This window comes from Triticum aestivum, chromosome 5D (genome assembly GCF_018294505.1).
Source record: "Triticum aestivum cultivar Chinese Spring chromosome 5D, IWGSC CS RefSeq v2.1, whole genome shotgun sequence".
NCBI lineage: Eukaryota > Viridiplantae > Streptophyta > Magnoliopsida > Poales > Poaceae > Triticum > Triticum aestivum.
In genome coordinates this window covers 123,436,573-123,454,126 of record NC_057808.1, presented here as the reverse complement: position 1 = coordinate 123,454,126, position 17,554 = coordinate 123,436,573, and the positions used below count along the sequence as shown (strand labels likewise).

At 43.7% G+C, this 17,554-nt stretch overlaps 1 protein-coding gene across 2 annotated transcripts; it reads left to right on the top strand.

The window, feature by feature from the left end:
- The first annotated feature begins 1,335 nt into the window (after positions 1–1,335).
- Positions 1,336–4,884, top strand: LOC123119835 (syntaxin-132). 2 transcript variants are annotated; one of them, XM_044539782.1, is made up of 13 exons: positions 1,340–1,651; positions 2,284–2,400; positions 2,519–2,575; positions 2,902–2,950; positions 3,049–3,137; positions 3,288–3,361; positions 3,458–3,500; positions 3,758–3,818; positions 3,916–3,941; positions 4,036–4,113; positions 4,190–4,270; positions 4,359–4,424; positions 4,531–4,884. In XM_044539782.1, exons 1-13 carry the CDS (start codon positions 1,634–1,636, stop codon positions 4,690–4,692), a joined length of 921 nt encoding a protein of 306 aa, XP_044395717.1. In that variant the 5' UTR covers positions 1,340–1,633; the 3' UTR covers positions 4,693–4,884. The 2 variants fall into 2 exon arrangements, with proteins under 2 accessions (XP_044395716.1, XP_044395717.1); XM_044539781.1 differs by having other exon boundaries at positions 1,336–1,651; positions 3,288–3,500.
- Positions 4,885–17,554: the final 12,670 nt, after the last annotated feature.

The window sequence follows — 17,554 nt, the reverse complement described above, 5'->3', positions numbered from 1 at the left end:
TAATACCATCTTCTTTATTTTCCCGCAAGACTTGTCATTTGACATTATACACCATCACCTAATCAATAGTTCAATACTATATGGCTTGTGCGCACCAATTGACGCAAAGGTAAGAGTTATTATTCTTGTTTTCGAAAAAAACATTAGCATTTGCATGGCATGTTGGTTTCATCATGCAAATCATCAACCATGCATCAATACGTTTTTTGAAGCATGTTGGCTCGATTCCGATAGTCGGGTTGGCAAAAGGCAAAACATTTTTTTCAACAGAAATAATAGGCAAATAGATTAATGTAATGTATATATAAGGGAAACATGTATGTACTTCTTTTTACAGAAAAGCCAATTTTGCAGTCCTAGATAGGTATTTCTCTCTGTCTTATGATTACCGAAATGCATCTCCTTCTTGAAAGTTTGCCCCATATGATGTAACTAGACAAAATATATTGAAAGATATAACCATTTATGCTTCGCCATATACTTTAGGCAGCTTTGTTGTTGTTGTTGTTGGAAATAAGATAACTACAATAGCTGCAGTTATAATATCCATAGGGCGCTCTCAATGCTAATTTCTTAGCATGAGTTTATAGGCAAAATATAGACGGGGCACACCAATTAAAGAAAAAAGAGAAGGGAGATGTAGCTTAGCAAAGATATGGGCCTTAGCATGTTTCTCTGCACAATGTAATTAATGTTTTGATCCGGTGCATCTTCTTTTCCTATGTTTTCCTCATTCGCTCTTCTTTACAACTATGCCACAATATTAAGATGCATATGTGATCCACAAACCTTATTCGTAAAAAACAAAATATGATCCATAAACTAATCAAACGCAGCATCACTTAGAAACAACAATTAAGAGACAATGCAATAGGGTGATTGTCTCTAATTTATTATCACCTAGGATGACAAATTAAGAGCTAATGCATTGGGAGCACCCTAATGAAGAAGCTCACTTGAAGTTAATGCTCCCAAGCATATAAAAGTATGTGATGATTAAATTAATTAAAATAGGATGCGTTAAAGAAAGATGACGTCTCATATAATGTATTGTTGAGAACAGGTGTCACCCTGTTGGCTAGGCTCGCAAGGAGCGAGCTAGCCCACCCGGGCTCGAGTCCTGAGTGGCTCATGGTGGTAGTCCTGAATGGTCTCTTTTTTAATAGTATAATGTATTATTTCTAAGATAGAACATGTTGATTTAAAAAAAACTATCATATGTTCAGATTATCTTACGCACAAAAAAATGGGGTTTTCTGTTAGACCCATCTCTGTCAACAGAAGAAAAGAAAATAAAAAGAAGAAGAAACCCTTGCACAACATCCATTGGTCACCCAAAAATGGTGTCTGGTGTTGTGCTGAGCCACAGCGGATGCCAAGTCTTACAGGCCTCGCTTCTCCTTCCTTTCGCAGGCAATAAACCCCAGACGAGTTCTCTCATTTGATTGTTTCCTCTCCAGACGCGAACCTTCCTTCTTTTCAACCCAAAATCACCGATAATAAAAGCCGCGTTCCCCGATCTGTTCCGGTCTCCAAGAACCCGCCCACCTCTCCTGTCTCTCTTTCCCCGCGAAATTTGTCTGCGATTTCGTGGAGCAGTTCCGCGCCTTCTCGCCGGTCGCCGCTCTCCAGGATGCGCAACCTCCTCTCGGTACGATCTCTTTCCCTGCTGTTTATCTTCGTGTTAATCGTTGATTCTTGCGGTGGTTTTAGGGGCGTAAATGTGAAATTAAGAGGTCCTGCCATGGGGTTCTTGTTTTCCTTTAGCCAACTTTGAGTTCTTGCGAGGATTTACCGAATTGTTGTGTCAAGACTTGGATTATGCTTAGGATTAGTTCGTGGCTGGATCGGCCTTGATAAACTGCGTCCCTACTACAACTAGATGTACTGCTGAGTTGATGTTTGTTAAACTTTTTAGATGTTTATTTTTGGAAAGTTCAGTCTTTAGATCTTTCGTGGAATTGAGCATCTTGTTGACACTGGGAATTTCAAGGCGAAGAGGAATCATTTGCACTGCTAAATTTTGTTGACCATTTGTCATGGACACGTTGATATATTCTTCAAGACAACATAAGTTTCCAAAAATCTCTTATTTTCTGCGTGGAGGGTAACACAAAAAATAACCTTCAGTTTCTTTCCCCATGCCTTGATTCCAGATAGTTCGTTCTTCAGTGAGTTTTTTTTAACTGTTCTTCAGTGAGTTTTGGTAAAAGGTACTATCTCTGCGTTTATAAATTGTAACACTGAAAAGTAATTCCATAATTACATTTGCCAATTTAACAGAATTCGTTTGAGCTCAACAAGGAGGAACGGCCCCCGGGGAATGTCGATATTGAGCTAGGTTTGCAAGGCGACCTGTCGGGTTCCGCACAGCCAGGTTTCGATGGCTTCTATGAACAGGTGCCTCCTTTTCCTTTTCTGTATTTTCGAGTCTCTTTGTGTGTGGGCATAGCCGGTAGAATTCATGTGGCATGGTTTTCTTCTTGTGAGTTGAGCTCTGTGTTATTATGACATTCAGGTCAGGGAGATTGATAAGTTGCTTGAGACGTTGACAAAACTACTGAAGGATCTTCAGGTGAGTAAGAGTACCAAATTGGAGTTGTTCAATTTATCTAAGTTCAAATATAGGGTCTCTTATAGGAGTTTGGACCACTAAACCTCAGTAGTACTTCAGAGTTTGTGGCTTTCTATATTGTCAGGTGTCACATATGGCCATATGCCTATATGTTGTCAATCGAGTGCTGTTTCCTTTTCATTCAGAGTATACCGGCTTCTGTCATAACAAGAATGCAAATAAGTTGATCTTAAATAACGTTATTTGTCCCCCAAACCAGTTTAATTGAACGGTTATTTTAACAATCATGACATCCATCTCTATAACAGTCTTGGATCTTTATGTAGAACTCAAACGAGGAATCAAAAATTGTCACTAAGGCATCAGCTATGAAAGGTACTAATTTTGATTGTTTTCTCCAAACATGAGAGGGCAAACATGATTTCCCTTTCTCCAATTTCTTTTCCAATTTGTTCCTTTTTTATGAATTGCAGATATCAAAAGGCGCATGGAGAAGGATGTTAATGAAGTGACAAAGGTTGCACGGCTCACAAAATCAAAACTTCAGCAATTGAATAAAGAGGTGAGCTATTTTGCGCTATGCCTAGGACTTTTACCAACTAATGCATGAGAAGTACGCATAGTAATCCAATAGTATTCCGCTATGCTTATAGATTTGATGTATGCAATTCTCCACTATAATTAATCACACGCTCCTCTGATTTCTTTCAAGAATCTTGCAAACAGAGAAAAGCCGGTCTTTCACAAGGGATCAAGTGTGGACCGATCTCGGACCTCAGTGACAATGTATACTCCTTCTGTCATCCTCTTGCTTGTTTTTCTTTTCACTTCTATTCTAGTTTTTGCATTATTGATTCCACTTCATAATAATCATATGTGCAGTACATTGACTATGAGGTTGAGAGAACGCATATCAGAGTTTCAGGTACGCATTTCATCAACTCTTGCACAGAGTCTACCTGCTAAATATGTTATTTTCTTGCTTATAGACTGTAACTGCTGCTACTAAATAGCCCATATTGTATCAAAAAGGCGAAAGCTAAACACAAACCACCTTTAGTTGGCCTGTCTAACATTTAGTAGTCCGATAAAGCTTGAAAAGCGCTTCAAAATGTCAGTTTATACTACTATGTGACCATACATGCTACTGGTAAATGAGCATGTTATGAAATATGTTTTCAGACACTAAGAGAAGCAATCCAGACGGAGTACAGGGAAGTTGTAGAGCGGCGTGTTTTCACCGGTCTGTTGCCCTTAACTCTCACCATGATGCCAGCCCTTTTGCATTTCAGTTGAGCTGACTTATTTTATCTTTCACTCTGCAAATTTCCAATGAGCAGTAACGGGCGAGCGTGCTGATGAAGAGGTATAAATATCCATCTACTCTCATTTACTTCAAGCCACAATCACTAAGCGAATCCGCATACTGTATGTTGCTAACATCGTGTCAATTTTTTCAGACTATTGACAAGCTGATAGAAACAGGCGACAGTGAGCAAATTTTTCAAAGAGCTATTCAGGAACAAGGGCGTGGAAGGGTGATAACTCTTTGCCTTGTTTAGTTCTAGTACCAACAGCAATGCATGTTTTGACCTGAATCTCCTGCATTCACAGGTGCTCGACACACTCCAAGAGATCCAGGAGCGGCATGACATGGTGAAAGAGATCGAGACTAAGCTCCTTGAGCTGCAGCAGGTAAATGACTAAATGCATGAGCACTCTTCCAGAATTGGAAATTTAAAGCCTGGGCATCATCAGTTCACCTGGTATCCGCCAAATGCAGATTTTCCTCGACTTGTCGGTACTGGTTGAGGCGCAAGGCGAGATCCTGAACAACATCGAAGTGCAGGTAGGGAAGATTGGTCCATTTCATATAATTCTTTTCCAGCATTGTAGTACTTTTCTGCAAGCTTCAGTTTGTTCCTGACTTTTTCTGATCATGTCTGCTGCCTCAGGTTACAGGTGCAGTGGAGCATGTTCAGACTGGAACAAACCTCCTTCAGAAGGCGAGGGTCCTGCAAAAAAACACGCGGAAATGGACCTGCATAGCGATCATCATCCTGCTGATCATCGTACTCGTCATCGTCCTCTCGTTGAAACCGTGGGCAAAGAAGTAGGGAAAAAGGAGCATCATGCTATGCTAGGACAATATACGATATTTCATATGATGTTTATTGTATAGCTTTTGCTGTGTATACGTCAATGCCATATGGTGCCGGAGCCGTCATGTATATTTCTCTGATTAGTTTTTGGTGGGGTGTGAACTTTGTTCGATTTTGTGGTTCGAATAACAAAATTCAGCTTGATTATGTGATTGTCTTTCTGCATTTGTCTGCACTGCCTTTTGTGGCCACAATGAGTGTCCATTATTTCTGTCGTGACCATGATCATACGAGATATCACGCTGACTGTAGAAGAAGAGAAACGGAATGTCATTCTAAGCCGCCAAACGATGACCTTGCGATAGAGTAGTTGTGATATAATGCAATTTTTGTTCTTTTATACACAATTTATTAAGGGGCCTGCTACGCGTCCGCCGGCTGATATTTTTGAAAGATTAGCCGGCTCGCGAGCCATCAGATTGCCGCATCAGGCGAGCCAAGCGTGCCTCCAGAACTTCAACACAGGTCTTGTTGCGGAATTATTTCTGTAACATAGGTCTTGTCGTAGAATTTTTTTGCAGCGACTGTTTTGTCGCGAAAAAAATATAACTAGGGTTTTGTTGCATTTTTTTCTGCAACTGAGGTCTTGGTGCAGAAAATTTCTGCAATGGAGGTTTTGTTGCAAAAACTAGATCCATCATAGACCATTGCAACACCGCATATGTTTCTGAAACATAGTCTCTGTTTCGGAAGCGCGTTCAACAAAGAACGGCAAATGCAAGCCATCAATTGGACGCGTGTCATGCAGCGGAGGTGGCGGACGCGGCCACTACGATCCGCCGGATGACGATAAGCTTTTCCCATTTATTAAAGAGATCCAACAATTCTGATTTCCTCCACATAGAGATATCCGAGCGCTCTCTTTTTTTTTTGCACGGTTAAATAGAGATTACTCCATATAGAATTATGTGCACCAGACGCGCTACAACCCTCAACTCAGCATGGCTCGACCAGATCACATTTTTTTTTTTTGCGGGGGACATATAGTTATGTGCATCAAACACGCTACAACCCTCACACAGCCTGGCTCGACCAGATCAACGCAGAAGCAGGCAATGGACGACGGTTGGCGTGAAAAGTTTGAGCGACGATGCCTTGTGACATTGTAAGCTTTGGCTGTGGCCCTGGTGGGCTTGTAATTTTAGGTGTGACTTTATCTAGCTCTTGTACCAACTCTTTTCTACTCCTTCTCTAAAGAAATATAAAAGTGTTTAGATCACTACAGAGGGAGTATCAATCAATGCATGGGAACCGTAAGGCTTTTGCGCTTTCTCGGAAAAACGAGTGAAGCTGACAAACATTTTCCATCTGCTTAAAGCCTTAAAAGATAAATACACTCATGGTCACTATAGTTGCGACCGAAGCACGATACGGTCACTGAACTTAGAAATACGCTCGATACGGTCACTCAATACAATGTGACGTGAAAATACGGTCACTGTAGCACGTACACGGTGGGTAGGCGGTGGGTTTGACCAACTGTTGACCGCCACGTAGTTCGTTTGGATTTGGCCAAATTTGCATGGAGGATTTTTTTGTAAAAGAGCCAAATTCCCCATCCTCAAATCCCTAACCCACAGCTCGTCCCCGTCAAATCCCTCCCGTCGTTCTGCCTCCCTCCCGTCGCTGTGCTGCGCCGCCGTCCCGTCGCTCTGCTCCGCCACACCTCGCCGCCGCCGTCGAGGAGGGCAGTTCCTTGCCCTCTGGTGGTCATGTCTGCCGCCAGCTCCTCCTCCTCTGTTGTTCGCCGTCGTGCACTGGCGCTGCCGCTGGCCCGCTGCCCGACCTGCAAGGAGAAGGTGCGCATGTACATCTCCACCACAGAGAAGCACGGCGGATGGGTGTTTTACAAGTGCCAGAAGCATGGGGTAAGTTATACTGGTCGATTTACATTGTTGATGTGATTTGGCTTAGTTCTGGATCCAAAGATTGAAGATTTATTCACCCAATTCGTCTCTGGTTTGGATAGGTCACTTGTGATTTCTGGAGGTGGGAGTTGGAGTATGTTGAGCACCTAGTTGAGAAGCAGTATCTCACTGGCGATGGGGCAGTGGATGCTATTGGTGCGGCGGAGGAACGCAGGGAGGAACTTCTGAAAGCATAAGAACTGTTCTATATGAATGGATCTGTCAGCAATGTGAAGAAGGTTTTGAAGAAGAATGACAGTGCCAATCTGATGACCAGGCAGCAAGCTGCTACACTGATGATGCTTGGGAGAGAGCCGGTGATGCTCATGAAGATGCTGGTTGGTGTTGTGGTGGTGCTGGGTCTTGCAGGAATGGTGGTGATCATGCTGAAGAAGTGAAGATGATGATGTTCTGGTGTTGCTAGGTTCTGGTGTTGCTGGGTCTATGCTGTTAGTTAATTTGTGTCTTGTAATGGTGGTGTTGAACCCTGGTGCTAGTTATTTTGTGTCCTGTCTTGTAATGGTTGTGGTGAATCCTGGTGAACCCTGATGCAATGTTGGTGCTTCAACTCTTTTGTTTCAGCATGATGCAATGGAAAGTTAAGTGGTGGTGAACCCTGATGCAATACTTTGTGATGTTCTATTCATGATCATTGCATGATATTGTCAATTGATCAGTCCAGTTTCTTTGTGCCAATTTAAGTTAAGTGATAATGTACATGATTGTTGATGTGAAGTGCCAATTGGTGATCATCAACACTTTCTTTGTCCAATAAGCAGTAGCATGTGTTTGAATGTGAAGTGCCAATTGGTGATCGGCATAATACAAGAATGGTTAAATTGTAGTAAATTTGGCATGAGAAGAACAGCAAACATGATCATCCACCAAAATGGGTACACATCATCAGTCAAGAAGAGCAGTTAACATCATCATCCACCTGTTGGGTAACGTAGTAATTTCAAAAAAATTCCTACGCACACGCAAGATCATGGTGATGCATAGCAACTAGAGGGGAGAGTGTTGTCCACGTACCCTCGTAGACCGACAGCGGAAGCGTTATCACAACGCGGTTGATGTAGTCGTACGTCTTCACGATCCGACCGATCAAGTACCGAACGTACGGCACCTCCGAGTTCTACACACGTTCAGCTCGATGACGTCCCTCGAACTCCGATCCAGCCGAGTGTTGAGGGAGAGTTTCGTCAGCACGACGGCGTGGTGACGATGATGATGTCCCATCGACGCAGGGCTTCGCCTAAGCTCCACAACGGTATTATCAAGGTGTAATATGGTGGAGGGGGGCACCGCACACGGCTAAGAGATCTCAAGGATCAATTGTTGTGTCTATGGGGTGCCCCCCTGCCCCCGTATATAAAGGAGCAAGGGGAAGGCAGCCGGCCAAGGGGAGAGGCGCGCCAAAGGGGGGAGTCCTACTCCCACCGGGAGTAGGACTCCTCCTTTCCTTGTGGGAGTAGGAGAAGGGAAGGGGGAAAGAGAAAGAAGGAAGGGTGCGCCCCCCTTCCGTAGTCCAATTCGGACCAGACCATGGGGAGGGGTGCGGCCACCTTTTGAGGCCTTTCTCTCCTTTCCCGTATGGCCCATTAAGGCCCAATACGAATTCGGTAACACATCCTCGTCTTCACCGGCTCCACTCTTGGTTATCTCGTTCCTTTACTTTAGCTAGTTTACTTGTGTTATATCTCTTACTTGCTTGCGTGCTTGTTGTCGTTGCATCAATATAGGTTGCTCACTTAGTTGCATATCTAGACAACCTATTTTGATGCAAAGTTTAATTTGGTAAAGAAAAGCTAAAAATTGTTAGTTGCCTATTCACCCCCCCTCTAGTCAACTATATCGATCCTTTCACGAGGCCATATCTGTTATATGCTAGGCTCGTCAAGTTTAACCTGAGTATTCCGCGTGTGCAACTGTTTTGCACCCGTTGTATTTGAACGTAGAGCCTATCACACCCGATCATCACGTGGTGTCTCAGCACGAAGAACTTTCGCAACGGTGCATACTCAGGGAGAACACTTATACTTTGATAATTTAGTGAAGGATCATCTTATAATGCTACCGTCAAACAAAGCAAGATAAGATGCATAAAGGATTAACATCACATGCAATCAATATAAGTGATATGATATGGCCATCATCATCTTGTGCTTGTGATCTCCATCTCCGAAACACCGTGCTTGTGATCTCCATCTCTGAAGCACCGTCATGATCACCATCGTCACCGGCGCGACACCTTGATCTCCATCGTAGCATCGTTGTCGTCTCGTCAATCTTATGCTTCTACGACTATCGCTACCGCTTAGTGATAAAGTAAAGCATTACATGGTGATTGCATTGCATACAATAAAACGACAACCATATGGCTCCCGCCAGTTGCCGATAACTCGGTTACAAAACATGATCATCTCATACAACAAATTATATCACATCATGTCTTGACCATATCACATCACAACATGCCCTGCAAAAACAAGTTAGACGTCCTCTACTTTGTTGTTGCAAGTTTTACGTGGCTGCTACGGGCTTAGCAAGAACCGTTCTTACCTACGCATCAAAACCACAACGATAGTTTGTCAAGTTGGTGCTGTTTTAACCTTCGCAAGGACCGGGCGTAGCCACACTCGGTTCAACTAAAGTGAGAGAGACAGACACCCGCCAGTCACCTTTAAGCAACGAGTGCTCGCAACGGTGAAACCAGTCTCGCGTAAGCGTACGCGTAATGTCGGTCCGGGCCGCTTCATCTCATAATACCGCTGAACCAAAGTATGCCATGCTGGTAAGCAGTATGACTTATATCGCCCACAACTCACTTGTGTTCTACTCGTGCATAGCATCAACGCATAAAACCAGGCTCGGATGCCACTGTTGGGTAACGTAGTAATTTCAAAAAAATTCCTACGCACACGCAAGATCATGGTGATGCATAGCAACGAGAGGGGAGAGTGTTGTCCACGTACCCTCGTAGACCGACAGCGGAAGCGTTATCACAACGCGATTGATGTAGTCGTACGTCTTCATGATCCGACCGATCAAGTACCGAACGTACGGCACCTCCGAGTTCTACACACGTTCAGCTCGATGACGTCCCTCGAACTCCGATCCAGCCGAGTGTTGAGGGAGAGTTTCGTCAGCACGATGGCGTGGTGACGATGATGATGTTCCATCGACGCAGGGCTTCGCCTAAGCTCCGCAACGGTATTATCGAGGTGTAATATGGTGGAGGGGGGCACCGCACATGGCTAAGAGATCTCAAGGATCAATTGTTGTGTCTATGGGGTGCCCCCCTGCCCCCGTATATAAAGGAGCAAGGGGAAGGCAGCCGGCCAAGGGGAGAGGCGCGCCAAAGGGGGGAGTCCTACTCCCACCGGGAGTAGGACTCCTCCTTTCCTTGTGGGAGTAGGAGAAGGGAAGGGGGAAAGAGAAAGAAGGAAGGGTGCGCCCCCCTTCCCTAGTCCAATTCGGACCAGACCATGGGGAGGGGTGCGGCCACCTTTGGAGGCCTTTCTCTCCTTTCCCGTATGGCCCATTAAGGCCCAATACGAATTCCCGTAACTCTCCGGTACTCCGAAAAATACCCGAATCACTCGGAACCTTTCCGAAGTCCAAATATAGTCGTCTAATATATCGATTTTACGTCTCGACCATTTCGAGACTCCTCGTCATATCCCCGATCTCATCCGGGACTCCGAACTCCTTCGGTACATCAAAACTCAATAAAACTGTCATCGTAACGTTAAGCGTGCGGACCCTACGGGTTCGAGAACTATGTAGACATGACCGAGACACGTCTCCGGTCAATAACCAATAGCGGGACCTGGATGCCCATATTGGCTCCCACATATTCTACGAAGATCTTTATCGGTCAGACCGCATAACAACATACGTTGTTCCCTTTGTCACCGGTATGTTACTTGCCCGAGATTTGATCGTCGGTATCTCGATACCTAGTTCAATCTCGTTACCGGCAAGTCTCTTTACTCGTTCCGTAACACATCATCCCGCAACTAACTCATTAGTCACAATGCTTGCAAGGCTTATAGTGATGTGCATTACCGAGTGGGCCCAGAGATACCTCTCCGACAATCGGAGTGACAAATCCTAATCTCGAAATACGCCAACCCAACAAGTACCTTTGGAGACACCTGTAGAGCACCTTTATAATCACCCATTTACGTTGTGACGTTTGGTAGCACACAAAGTGTTCCTCCGGTAAACGGGAGTTGCATAATCTCATAGTCATAGGAACATGTATAAGTCATGAAGAAAGCAATAGCAACATACTAAACGATCGGGTGCTAAGCTAACGGAATGGGTCAAGTCAATCACGTCATTCTCCTAATGAGGTGATCCCGTTAATCAAATGACAACTCATGTCTATGGCTAGGAAACATAACCATCTTTGATTAACGAGCTAGTCAAGTAGAGGCATACTAGTGACACTCTGTTTGTCTATGTATTCACACATGTATTATGTTTCCGGTTAATACAATTCTAGCATGAATAATAAACATTTATCATGATATAAGGAAATATATAATACTTTATTATTGCCTCTAGGGCATATTTCCTTCAGTCTCCCACTTGCACTAGAGTCAATAATCTAGTTCACATCGCCATGTGATTTAACATCAATAATTCACATCACCATGTGATTAACACCCATAGTTCACATCTCTATGTGACCAACACTCAAAGGGTTTACTAGAGTCAATAATCTAGTTCACATCGGTATGTGATTAACACCCAAAGAGTACTAAGGTGTGATCATGTTTTTGATTGTGAGATAATTTTAGTCAACGGGTCTGTCATATTCAGATCCGTAAGTATTTTGCAAATTTCTATGTCTACAATGCTCTGCACGGAGCTACTCTAGCTAATTGCTCCCACTTTCAATATGTATCTAGACCGAGACTTAGAGTCATCTAGATTTAGTGTCAAAACTTGCATCGACGTAACCCTTTACGACAAACCTTTTGTCACTTCCATAATCGAGAAACATATCCTTATTCTACTAAGGATAATTTTGACTGCTGTCTAGTGATCTACTCCTAGATCACTATTGTACTCCCTTGCCAAAATTAGTGTAGGGTATACAATAGATCTGGTACACAGCATGGCATACTTTATAGAACCTATGGCCAAGGCATAGGGAATGACTTTCATTCTCTTTCTATCTTCTGCCGTGGTCGGGCTTTGAGTCTTACTCAATTTCACACCATGTAACACAGGCAAGAACTCTTTTCTTTGACTGTTCTATTTTGAACTACTTCAAAATCTTGTTAAGGTATGTACTCATTGAAAAAACTTATCAAGCGTCTTGATCTATCTCTATAGATCTTGATGCTCAATATGTAAGCAGCTTCACCGAGGTCTTTCTTTAAAAAAACTCCTTTCAAACACTCCTTTATGCTTTGAAGAATAATTCTACATTATTTTCGATCAACAATATGTTATTCACATATACTTATCAGAAATGCTGTAGTGCTCCCACTCACTTTCTTGTAAATACAGGCTTCACCGCAAGTCTGTATAAAACTATATCCTTTGATCAACTTATCAAAGTGTATATTCCAACTCCGAGATGCTTGCACCAGTCCATAGATGGATCGCTGGAGCTTGCATATTTTGTTAGCACCTTTAGGATTGACAAAACCTTCTGGTTGCATCATATACAACTCTTCTTTAATAAATCCATTAAGGAATGCAGTTTTGTTTATCCATTTGCCATATTTCATAAAATGCGGCAATTGCTAACATGATTCAGATAGACTTAAGCATAGATACGAGTGAGAAACTCTCATCGTAGTCAACACCTTGAACTTGTTGAAAAACCTTTTTTGCGACAATTCTAACTTTGTAGATAGTAACACTACTATCAGCGTCCGTCTTCCTCTTGATGATCCATTTATTCTCAATTGCTTGCCGATCATCGGGCAAGTCAACCAAAGTCCACACTTTGTTCTCATACATGGATCTCATCTCAGATTTCATGGCCTCAAGCCATTTTGCGGAATCTGGGCTCACCATTGCTTCTTCATAGTTCGTAGGTTCGTCATGGTCTAGTAACATAACCTCCAGAACATGATTACCGTACCACTCTGGTGCGGATCTTACTCTGGTTTACCTACGAGGTTTGGTAGTAACTTGATCTGAAGTTACATGATCATCATCATTAACTTCCTCACTAATTGGTGTAGAAGTCACAGGAACAGATTTCTATGATCCAATAAGGGAGCAGGTACAGTTACCTCATCAAGTTCTACTTTCCTCCCACTCACATCTTTCGAGAGAAACTCCTTCTCTAGAAAGGATCCATTCTTAGCAACGAATGTCTTGCCTTCGGATCTGTGATAGAAGGTGTACCCAACTGTCTCCTTTGGGTATCCTATGAAGACACATTTCTCCGATTTGGGTTTGAGCTTATCAGGATGAAACCTTTTCACATAAGCATCGCAACCCCAAACTTTAAGAAACGACAACTTTGGTTTCTTGCCAAACCACAGTTCATAAGGCGTCGTCTCAACGGATTTCGATGGTGTCCCTTTTTTATGTGAATGCAACTGTCTCTAATGCATAACCCCAAATTTATAGTGGTAAATCGGTAAGAAACATCATAGATTGCACTATATCCAATAAAGTACGGTTATGACGTTCGGACACACCATTATGATGTGGTGTTCCAGGTGGCGTGAGTAGTGAAACTATTTCACATTGTTTTAACTGAAGGCCAAACTCGTAACTTAAATACTCTTCTCCACGATCAGATCGTAGAAACTTTATTTCCTTGTTACGATGATTTTCTGCTTCACTCTAAAATTATATGAACTTTTCAAATGTTTCAGACTCTTGTTTCATTAAGTAGATATACCCATATCTGCTCAAATCATCTGTGAAGGTCAGAAAATAATGATACCTGCTACGAGCCTCAATATTCATCGGACCACATACATCTGTATGTATGATTTCCAACAAATCTGTTGCTCTCTCCAGAGTTCCGGAGAACGGCATTTTAGTCATCTTGCCCATGAGGCACGGTTCGCAAGCATCAAGTGATTCATAATCAAGTGATTCCAAAATCCCATCAGTATGGAGTTTCTTCATGCGCTTTACACCAATATGACCTAAACGGCAATGCCACAAATAAGTTGCACTATCATTATTAACTTTGCATCTTTTGGCTTCAATATTATGAATATGTGTATCACTACGATCGAGATCCAACAAACCATTTTCGTTGGTGTGTATGACCATAGAAGGTTTTATTCATGTAAACAGAACAACAATTGTTCTCTAACTTAAATGAATAACCGTATTGCAATAAACATGATCAAATCATATTCATGCTTAACGCAAACACCAAATAACACTTATTTAGTTTCAACACTAATCCCGAAAGTACAGGGAGTGTGCGATGATGATCATATCAATCTTGGAACTACTTCCAACACACATCGTCACCTCGCCTTTTACTAGTCTCTGTTCATTCTGCAACTCCCGTTTTCGAGTTACTACTCTTTAGCAACTGAACCAGTATCAATTACCGAGGGGTTGCTATAAACACTAGTAAAGTACACATCAATAATCTGTATATCAAATATACCTTTGTTCACTTTTACTAGTCTCTGTTTATTCTGCAACTCCCGTTTCGAGTTACTACTCTTAGCAACTGAACCAGTATCAATTACCGAGGGGTTTCTATAAACACTAGTAAAGTACACATCAATAATCTGTATATCAAATATACCTTTGTTCACTTTGCCATCCTTCTTATCCACCAAATAGTTGGGGTAGTTCCGCTTCCAGTGACCAGTCCCTTTGCAGTAGAAGCACTTAGTCTCAGGCTTAGGACCAGACTTAGGCTTCTTCGCTTGAGCAGCAACTTGCTTGCCGTTCTTCTTGAAGTTCCCCTTCTTCCCTTTGCCCTTTTCTTGAAACTAGTGGTCTCGTCAACCATCAACACTTGATGTTTTTCTTGATTTCTACCTTCCTCGATTTCAGCATCACGAAGAGCTCGGGAATTACTTTCGTCATCCCTTGCATACTATAGTTCATCACGAAGTTCTACTAACTTGGTGATGGTGACTAGAGAATTCTGTCAATCACTATTTTATCTGGAAGATTAACTCCCACTTGATTCAAGCGATTGTAGTACCCAGACAATCTGAGCACATGCTCACTAGTTGAGCGATTCTCCTCCATCTTTTAGCTATAGAACTTGTTGGAGACTTCATATCTCTCAACTCGGGTATTTGCTTGAAATATTAACTTCAACTCCTGGAACATCTCATATGGTCCATGACGTTCAAAACGTCTTTGAAGTCCCGATTCTAAGCCGTTAAGCATGGTGCACTAAACTATCAAGTAGTCATCATATTGAGCTAGCCAAACGTTCATAACGTCTGTATTTGCTCCTGCAATAGGTCTGTCACCTAGCGGTGCATCAAGGACATAATTTTTCTGTGCAGCAATGAGGATAATCCTCAGATCACGGATCCAATCCGCATCTTTGCTACTAACATCTTTCAACATAATTTTCTCTAGGAACATATCAAAAATAAAACAGGGAAGCAATAACGCGAGCTATTGATCTACAACATAATTTGCAAAATACTATCAAGACTAGGTTCATGATAAATTTAAGTTCAATTAATCATATTACTTACGAACTCCCACTTAGATAGACATCCCTCTAATCCTCTAAGTGATCACGTGATCCATATCAACTAAACCATGTCCGATCATCACGTGAGATGGAGTAGTTTCAATGGTGAACATCACTATGTTGATCATATCTACTATATGATTCACGCTCGACCTTTCGGTCTCCGTGTTCCGAGGTGTAAGGGCATATTTATCCCTAAGATGTTTTGGTGATTGATGACAATGCTTTTGCGGACTAATCGTGTGCGTTGAGTGTTTTTCAGAGATTCATTCTTTTGGCACGAGACGATTTCCTCCCCTCGGAGCTTAAAGCGAAGACGGTGTAGTCCTTTTGGATTAGTTTGGTGGACTAGTTTCATAGGGATCACCGTTCTATCAAGAGGGGGTCCGTTTTGGAAAGGCTAGGGCGGAATCATCACGTACACTTCCTTTGCCCCTCCCTCCGAGCCTTTCCGTTTCGATGATGGGCTTGGTTCTCCTCTCTTTGTGCCCTCTCTGGTCCCTGCGGTAGTACCGCGGGCCAGAGCGGTAGTACCGCTTGGGTGCTACAAGCGGTAGTACCGCTCTGGAGCGGTAGTACCGCCCAGAGCAGTAGTACCGCTAGTAGCCCCATGTGTGTACTATCTCTGGTCCCTGCGGTAGTACCGCGGGACGGAGCGGTAGTACCGCTTGGGTGCCACAAGCGGTAGTACCGCTCTGGGCGCGGTAGTACCGCTCCAGAGCAGTAGTACCGCTAGTGGCCCCAAGCCGTAGTACCGCGGTGGTCTCGTGCTAGTACCGCCTCGATTCGAGGGCTCCTTTTTCGTGTCGGGTTTTACGGTACTGGCCGCGGCTGTGGGGGGGCCGTAGTACCGCTCCTGTGCGGTAGTACCGCCCTCCCTCCGCGGTATTACCGCTGTGGGCCAAGCGGTAGTACCGCGCTTTGGGGCGGTAGTACCGCTTATAGTGGCAAGCGGTAGTACCGCTGGCACAGCGGTACTACCGCTCTCTTCGGGGCAGAAGGGGGTAACGGTTGGTTTGTTCCCCCCACTATATAAAGGGGTCTTCTTCCCCAAAGTTGACTCACCTCTTCCCCCAAAAGCTCCATTGTTGCTCCAAGCTCCATTTTCGCCCGATCTCTCTCCCTAGCCAATCAAACTTGTTGATTTGCTCGGGATTGGTTGAGAAGGCCACGATCTACACTTCCACCAAGAGAAATTTGATTCCCCCCACTTATCCCTAGCGGATCTTGTTACTCTTGGGTGTTTGAGCACCCTAGACGGTTGAGGTCACCGCGGAGCCATAGTCCATTGTGGTGAAGCTTTGTGGTGTCGTTGGGAGCCTCCAATTAAGTTGTGGAGATTGCCCCAACCTTGTTTGTAAAGGTCCGGTCGCCGCCTTCAAGGGCACCAATAGTGGAATCACGGCATCTCGCATTGTGTGAGGGCGTGAGGAGAATACGGTGGCCCTTGTGGCTTCTTGGGGAGCATTGTGCCTCCACACCGCTCCAACGGAGACGTACTTCCCCTCAAAAGGAAGGAACTTCGGTAACACATCCTCGTCTTCACCGGCTCCACTCTTGGTTATCTCGTTCCTTTACTTTCGCTAGTTTACTTGTGTTATATCTCTTACTTGCTTGCGTGCTTGTTGTCGTTGCATCATATAGGTTGCTCACTTAGTTGCATATCTAGACAACCTATTTTGATGCAAAGTTTAATTTGGTAAAGAAAAGCTAAAAATTGTTAGTTGCCTATTCACCCCCCCCTCTAGTCAACTATATCGATCCTTTCAATTGGTATCAGAGCCTCGTCTCTTTATTAAGGACTTTACCGTCCAAAGAGTATGGTTGACGTCGTAGACGGTGCGGAGGAGCACTCCGGTGAGAATCCAGTCTCGTCTACGGGAGATGGGGGAACCGCGGTCTCTCGTGAGGAATTCAATGTGGCGTTGGACACATTGAAAACCTCCATGACGACCAAGGTCGAAAGCATGTTGAATAAATTCTTAGAAGGGCTTAAACTTACCACCGCACCGTTGAAAGTGGGTGATCCCGCTAACAAGGTGACGGATGCTACCTCCGACAAGGGGGAAGCTTCGAGCGAGAAGGCTCCTTGTTCTAGTGATAAAAATGGGACCGGCATCTTTGCCCATGTGGAACCTCCACCCGTCTATGGTGGACCGCTCCCTTCCACTCATTTGAATCATGCCGGCCCGGCCCCTAAGATTGAGAAGAATGTAGATTTTGATTCTTG

Excerpts from the sequence above, each read along its gene's own strand:
- LOC123119835 (XM_044539781.1), top strand. Across the intron at positions 3,138-3,287 it reads TTCAGCAATTGAATAAAGAG|AATCTTGCAAACAGAGAAAA; the intron begins GTGAGCTATTTT and ends ATTTCTTTCAAG. Across the intron at positions 3,942-4,035 it reads GCGAGCGTGCTGATGAAGAG|ACTATTGACAAGCTGATAGA; the intron begins GTATAAATATCC and ends CAATTTTTTCAG.